The sequence below is a fragment of the Lipotes vexillifer genome, unplaced genomic scaffold, assembly GCF_000442215.2.
Source record: "Lipotes vexillifer unplaced genomic scaffold, Lipotes_vexillifer_v1.1 scaffold382, whole genome shotgun sequence".
Taxonomy (NCBI): Eukaryota; Metazoa; Chordata; class Mammalia; order Artiodactyla; family Lipotidae; genus Lipotes; species Lipotes vexillifer.
This window is the reverse complement of record NW_006780611.1, coordinates 655988-663217: the sequence shown is the minus strand read 5'-3', so window position 1 is coordinate 663217 and position 7230 is coordinate 655988. Positions and strand designations below refer to the sequence as shown.

The window sequence follows — 7230 nt, the reverse complement described above, 5'->3', positions numbered from 1 at the left end:
GGCCGGCGCGGGGCGTGGGGCTGCGCGGGCGCGCGGGCGGCAGCGGGCGGCGGGAGCGGCTCCGGGAGGGGCTCAGAGTGCGGCTCCGGGGACGACGGCGCGCAGGGGGCGTGGGGCCCCACGGGCCGCGGTCGGGGGCACCCAGGCGGGGCCCCGGGCAGGGGCTGCAGTCCGAGGCGCGGCCACGGCCCGTGCGGGGGCCGGGGCGCCGGGGGCCGGGCATGGTGTCCGCGGGGAGGAGGGCCAGCGAATGGCGCGCGCCCCGCCTGGGATCACGCGGTCCCGCCCCGCTCCGGGTGTCAGGGTCACACAGACCCGCCCTGGCAGTCAGAGCCCGCCAAGTCATAAAGACCCGAGGGCCACACCCGGGCCCCCGCCCCTGCGGAACCAGCAGGGCTGTCGAGGGCAGGCTCTGTCCTGGGACCCTCGGGCCCCTTTCCGGTCCACACCTCGGGCCTCCCTCCACACCTAACATCCGATGTCCTCCAGCAGAACGCCCCCAGCCCACCAGGGAGTGTGCTCTGGTGTCCGCAGGGTCACTCGTGGGGCCTGACCGCCGACCCGGGGGTTCCCAGCATCGGCCAGTGTCCCACCCCACCCAGATATCCTGTGTCTCTGGTCCAGCATCTTTGTGGAGGGAGTGGTGAGTAGGAAAGATCCGCCCACCCCATCAGTGCCTTTCCACCAGGTAACTTTCCCAAATCTACATGTCATCTTTATTTGGTTTAATAATCTTTATTTTACATTTAACTTCCCAAGATAACCCGAAAGTGAGGTTCTGTGCCCACTCAGTGAGGGGTGGTGGGCATTCCCCTGGGTGGGCCCCAGTGCCTTTCCCGTCTCCACCAGATCCCACTGCAGACTGGCTCAGGGCAACATAAATCATGAATAAATTAAAAGGTGGCCCTCGCCCCCATCCCCCTCCTATGCTTTACCTCTCAGTTGTTTCAGACCTGGGCCCGGAAATTCCCAGAGACCCAGAGTTAAATAGGCACCTGGGCCACATTGACATGTTAGCATTTATTGCTCAGGCAGTATTAAACTATATCACACAAAAATGTAAATTGACAGAGACAGGACTATACACTTTTAAAACCCCATTTGTGTGGATTTTTCAAGCTCTCTCTGAAATAAGAAAGTGCAGGCCTGTGTTAAGCCCCCAGGCACCGCATTCCAGCTCTAAGACTCAGACTTTCTGGACCCCCAGGAGACATCAGCCTCACCTGCACTGTCCCCTTGGCTCCCGTCCAGGCTGGGGAGCTGCAGGAAGGGGAGGTGGCCCCGTGGGCTGCTTGTGTGCAGGTGGGAGGCACCTTGCTATCCCCGTGCTTGTTTGGGGGCCTGACCAAGGCATTCGTCTTCCTGGCCCGCTGGGGACACGGAGGCCACCGAGACGTGGAGATGTGAGCTGTCAGTTTTCAGAGCCTTGGACAAGGGCCCCACCCCAGAGAACTCTGAGCTGCCACAGTGGACGGGGTCAGCCCCAGCGTTGTTGACAGAGGGCTCAGGATGGGTGCAGGCTGATCGCTGCTGAGCTGGGTCTCCACTGGCCGTGTAGGACACCCGTACATGGACCAGAGCCACTGCACGGGGGCCCTTCCGGAAAGACTGGGTTTAAGTATTGAGAGAGCAGAAATGCAGGTGGGGTTCACGTGGGGAAGGCTGCGCATTGGGGGTGGGGGCTGCCCTGCACCCCGGCTCTGGGGGCAGTAGCTCCACGGGCTCTCGAGACGGGGCGGAAGCATCTCTGCCCTCGTCAAGGAATCCGTGCTCAGCGGGCTGCGCCCCCAAGAAGAGACGGGCCGAAACGGGTGAGATCCACGCACGGCTTAGCGAGGTGTGTGCCGGCTGCGGACAATAGGTGCTCAACAAAAGCAGGGCAGGGAGGCCGGGCGAGGTTTGGAGGAGCAGACACCGGCGGCCGGTCGCTGGTTGGACCGGGAACCCGGAGACCCGTGGTTGCCCAAATATCAGCGCCTGGAGAATTCAGCTCTAGCGTGGGCCCCCCCTCACCTGGGGGCCCCGTGCCACTGCTCCTGTGGTTAGGCCACCTCCGGAGCACTGAACTGATTCCAACCCCCGCAGTCAGCGCAAAATAGTCAACTTTTGCCTATTTCAAAATTAAACTACCGTAAGAAATGAAAACTCCACGTTGCAGCCCAGCCTGCCCTACGAAAGGGGAGGGCCGAGTTGGAAGGTCGCGGCTCAGGGACGACTAGCGTCTGTGCGTTAAGTTAACAAGCTGGGTCCGCAGTCACTGGGCCATTTGCACCATGACGGCTCTCCACGCTTTCTCCTTGTCAAACTCCTTCAGGGGGCTTCTGGCCACCTGTGACTGAGACAGGCAAAGAGGTATTTGTCCCGGGCCACCCACGCGGCAGGAAGCAGGAAGGAGGCTCAGTTCCCTCTCACTACTCTGCTGTCCCAGAGCCCCGGCACCTCCGCCGGGACCCAGAGCACACGTCCTCCGCAGGGGCGGGGCCTGGGCTGCGGGGTGGGCTCTGGATGGGGGGTGGGAGGCTGCTGTGAGTGGGCATCCTCCCAACAGCCGGGGAGCCGGGGGCTTGGGTGGAACCTGCCCCTGCCTCGTGAGGCTTCTTCCTATGCATCTGCATCCCAGCACCTGGCAGAGCAGCGTCTGCATTCAGTAGATGCTCAGTAAATACTGCTGACTGTGGGATGATACACACCAGGGTGCAGGGGTAAGTCCCTCCAAGCTCTTCCTGGGGGCAGAGGCTGGACACTCCACAGAGAAGCGGTCTTGACCCGGCCCCGGAGGCTGTGAAGGCATCTCCAGGGGCATGACAACAGGGGAGGGAGGACGCTTGAGGCAGCGGTCACCAAACAGGGAGGACAGCTGCCCGGCTCAGCACCCCCTGAGCCCCCAGAACTGGCAGTTCTGGAACGTGGGGGGAGGATTCATTGGCCTGACACTGCACCTTGGCGTCCTGACACAGAACCAGGGGGACCTCACGTGGGACCCAGGGACAAAGCCAACCCCGCCAGGGACTGACCACAACCGGGTAAAAACAACAACTGAACGACGCCATATGAGAAGTGCAACGAAGGGAGAGGTGGGGCATGTAGGGTGGCTGAGGAAGGGCCAACGGCCGGAGTGCGTCCCCCGGGAAGGGCGGGAGAAGCCTCATGGGCGACAGGGTGACGAAGGCGGGAGGCTGGCCACGCTGGACGTGTTGCCGGAGAGCAGCAGAGCAGGACGTGAGACGGGGTGGGCCCGGGTGGTGGCTGGGTGGGAGGAGCGCCCGGTCCACCCAGGGTGGCCCTGGAGGGCCCTGCAGCAGCCTCCCAGGTACACGGAGCATCGTGCACCTGGAGGACAGTGGGCAGGTTTGCCCAGTAAAAGCACCACAGTGGGCAGCTCACGGGGAGGAGCCTTTCAGCTGTGGGGGACAAGAGGCAGGGCCTGGGGAAAGTGCAGCGGCCTTGAGCCTGGCCGAGGGGCTGGCGTGACCCTCAGAGCCCACCGGCCAGGGGTCGGCGACGCCACATGTGTAGTGGGCACCCTGACGAGCCGCAGGAGGGAAGCTTTGTGATCCATGCAGATGTTTGCCAGGCTCTCTTCTGCATTTGTAAGAGTAGAACTGGAAGCATTCAGCCCATAATACCTTTCCAGACATGGATTTGTGTTTGCCTGGCTGGCTTAGAAAGCGTATAACGTATTGTACCTTTCCAAGATTTTTCTGGGGTGTTTTAAAAAATACGAAGTGACCCAACAGGTCTTGAAAGAAGTCAGCGCAGGTGGGTGTCGCTTTGCCCAGGGCCCTGGGAAGACAGCCCCACTGGGATGGGACGGGATGGGACGGGACGGGGAGCCACGCTCGCTCGGAGGCCACTCACCTCTCCCGCCGGGCGTCCCTGCGGGCCAGTCTGCGTGGCGTCGTCAAACTCCTTCAGGGGGCTTCTGGCCACCTGTGACTGAGACAGGCAAAGAGGTATTTGTCCCGGGCCACCCACGCGGCAGGAAGCAGGAAGGAGGCTCAGTTCCCTCTCACTACTCTGCTGTCCCAGAGCCCCGGCACCTCCGCCGGGACCCAGAGCACACGTCCTCCGCAGGGGCGGGGCCTGGGCTGCGGGGTGGGCTCTGGATGGGGGGTGGGAGGCTGCTGTGAGTGGGCATCCTCCCAACAGCCGGGGAGCCGGGGGCTTGGGTGGAACCTGCCCCTGCCTCGTGAGGCTTCTTCCTATGCATCTGCATCCCAGCACCTGGCAGAGCAGCGTCTGCATTCAGTAGATGCTCAGTAAATACTGCTGACTGTGGGATGATACACACCAGGGTGCAGGGGTAAGTCCCTCCAAGCTCTTCCTGGGGGCAGAGGCTGGACACTCCACAGAGAAGCGGTCTTGACCCGGCCCCGGAGGCTGTGAAGGCATCTCCAGGGGCATGACAACAGGGGAGGGAGGACGCTTGAGGCAGCGGTCACCAAACAGGGAGGACAGCTGCCCGGCTCAGCACCCCCTGAGCCCCCAGAACTGGCAGTTCTGGAACGTGGGGGGAGGATTCATTGGCCTGACACTGCACCTTGGCGTCCTGACACAGAACCAGGGGGACCTCACGTGGGACCCAGGGACAAAGCCAACCCCGCCAGGGACTGACCACAACCGGGTAAAAACAACAACTGAACGACGCCATATGAGAAGTGCAACGAAGGGAGAGGTGGGGCATGTAGGGTGGCTGAGGAAGGGCCAACGGCCGGAGTGCGTCCCCCGGGAAGGGCGGGAGAAGCCTCATGGGCGACAGGGTGACGAAGGCGGGAGGCTGGCCACGCTGGACGTGTTGCCGGAGAGCAGCAGAGCAGGACGTGAGACGGGGTGGGCCCGGGTGGTGGCTGGGTGGGAGGAGCGCCCGGTCCACCCAGGGTGGCCCTGGAGGGCCCTGCAGCAGCCTCCCAGGTACACGGAGCATCGTGCACCTGGAGGACAGTGGGCAGGTTTGCCCAGTAAAAGCACCACAGTGGGCAGCTCACGGGGAGGAGCCTTTCAGCTGTGGGGGACAAGAGGCAGGGCCTGGGGAAAGTGCAGCGGCCTTGAGCCTGGCCGAGGGGCTGGCGTGACCCTCAGAGCCCACCGGCCAGGGGTCGGCGACGCCACATGTGTAGTGGGCACCCTGACGAGCCGCAGGAGGGAAGCTTTGTGATCCATGCAGATGTTTGCCAGGCTCTCTTCTGCATTTGTAAGAGTAGAACTGGAAGCATTCAGCCCATAATACCTTTCCAGACATGGATTTGTGTTTGCCTGGCTGGCTTAGAAAGCGTATAACGTATTGTACCTTTCCAAGATTTTTCTGGGGTGTTTTAAAAAATACGAAGTGACCCAACAGGTCTTGAAAGAAGTCAGCGCAGGTGGGTGTCGCTTTGCCCAGGGCCCTGGGAAGACAGCCCCACTGGGATGGGACGGGATGGGACGGGACGGGGAGCCACGCTCGCTCGGAGGCCACTCACCTCTCCCGCCGGGCGTCCCTGCGGGCCAGTCTGCGTGGCGTCCCAGGATGCGCCCGCCTTGAAGCGCACGCACTGGATGACCGTGGCCGTGTTGAGGCCCGCCTGCAGCAGCAGCTCCAGCATCAGCAGCAGCAGAAGCGCGTCGTAGGACTGCCGGGGGTGGAGACAGGTGGTGAGCAGCCCGGGGCCTCGCCTCCTGGCTCTCAGCCGCACCCAGGCCCCCACCGCGTGGGCCCACTGCCCACAGGCTTCCCAGGCCTTGGCCCCGAAGCACAGACCGTGAGCCCTGCAGCAGTCTGTGTGGAGCGGTTTCAGGCTCTCACTCCACTGTGCCCTATTATGTCACCAGCCTGAGCAGTAACATTCTGTCTCAGTGAGAGAGAGTTGAGGAAATCACTTCTGCTCTGGGTTTAACAGAGGGACACAAAGATGACCCGCCTCATGGGGGAACAGGGTGATGGTGCCACTGCCCGGGTCAAGTCGTCCAGGCCTCCCAACAACCACTCGTGTCCACAGCGGAGCCACTGAAACCACCCGTGGCCTCGCCGAGGGTGCCCAGATGGGGCAGAAGTCTGCTGTGGAGGCCCCGAGCCGGACGAGAGAGAAGGGCGGGGTCCGGGGCAGCGGGACACAGGCGCGGTCGACAGATCGGTCTCGAGGCTGGAGGGTGCGGCACTGGCTGCTGGTGAGGAGGGGTCTGCCCGGGACTAGAGGAAGCCCCAGTGGCTACAAGGACATCCACAGAGCACTGGCCCCTCCCCACACTGCAGGGGTGTCCTTCCAGCCTCAGAAATACAAAACAACGCGACGTTAAGACAAAGAAGAGCCCAGAAAATGTCACTGTTAAAAAAAAACAAAAAGACTCAACAGCTCTGAAGTTTATATACACATTTAACCATGAGTCCAGTTTTAAAAAAAATGCAACATTGGGCTGGCTATCTAGAGCCAGGCAGGGTGATTCTAAAATTCATATAGGGACTTCCCTGGTGGCGCAGTGGTTAAGAATCCGCCTGCCAACACAGGGGACACGGGTTCAAGTCCTGGTCCGGGAAGATCCCACATGCTGCGGAGCAACTAAGCCCGTGCGCCACAACCACTGAGCCTGTGCTCTAGAGCCTGCAAGTCACAACTACTGAGCCCACGTGCCGCAACTATTGAAGCTCTGCGTGCCTAGAGCCTGTGCTCCACAACAAGAGAAGCCGCCGCAATGAGGCAATGAGAAGCCCGCACACCGCAACGAAGAGTAGCCCCCGCTCGCCACAGCTAGAGAAAGCCCACGTGCAACAGCGAGGACCCAACGTAGCCATAAATAAATAAATGGATGAATAAATAAATAAATAGCATTCATAAAGAACTAGCAAGTGACAGGAGTGAGTCACAGCCCTGAAACGCAGGGCAGCCGGCCGCAAGGCATCGAGCAGGCCAGGTGGCGACGCCTGGTGCAAACCTCCGGGGTGCGCCTGGCGGCACAGACCGGCCAAGGGGGTACAGTCAGGGCAGAAACAGACGCAAACAGACCGAAGCTCAGTGCGTGATAAAGGCAGAGTCTCAGATGACTGAGGAAAAGGTGGGCTTTTTAATAAACAGTATTGAACCACGAGCCATTTGAGGAAAGTCCAATGGGGCCACTCCTGGTGCTGCACTCCAGGCTAAACTCCCGCGGAAACACAAGTACGAGCCTTTCTAATTGTGACTTAAAATCTAGACGCAGGGCCTCCCTGGTGGCGCAGTGGTTGAGAGTCCGCCTGCCGATGCAGGGGATGCGGGTTCG

At 61.5% G+C, this 7230-nt stretch overlaps 2 protein-coding genes across 2 annotated transcripts in view; both read right to left on the bottom strand.

Annotated features, from left to right (window-relative positions):
* Positions 1-223, bottom strand: part of TTLL8 (tubulin tyrosine ligase like 8) — a 61996-nt gene extending 61773 nt beyond the window's left edge. Inside the window, 1 exon segment of the mRNA XM_007454084.1 lies at positions 4-223. Within this exon segment, the coding sequence (XP_007454146.1) occupies positions 4-223 (220 nt within the window).
* A 2031-nt stretch (positions 224-2254) lies between these two features.
* MLC1 (modulator of VRAC current 1) overlaps positions 2255-7230 on the bottom strand; it is a 20893-nt gene continuing 15917 nt past the window's right edge. The window contains exons 10-12 of the mRNA XM_007453892.1: positions 6136-6138; positions 5460-5609; positions 2255-2329 (exon numbers count right to left, since the gene is read on the bottom strand). Coding sequence (XP_007453954.1) covers positions 2255-2329; positions 5460-5609; positions 6136-6138 — 228 coding nt within the window. The remainder of the gene's footprint in view (positions 2330-5459; positions 5610-6135; positions 6139-7230) is intronic.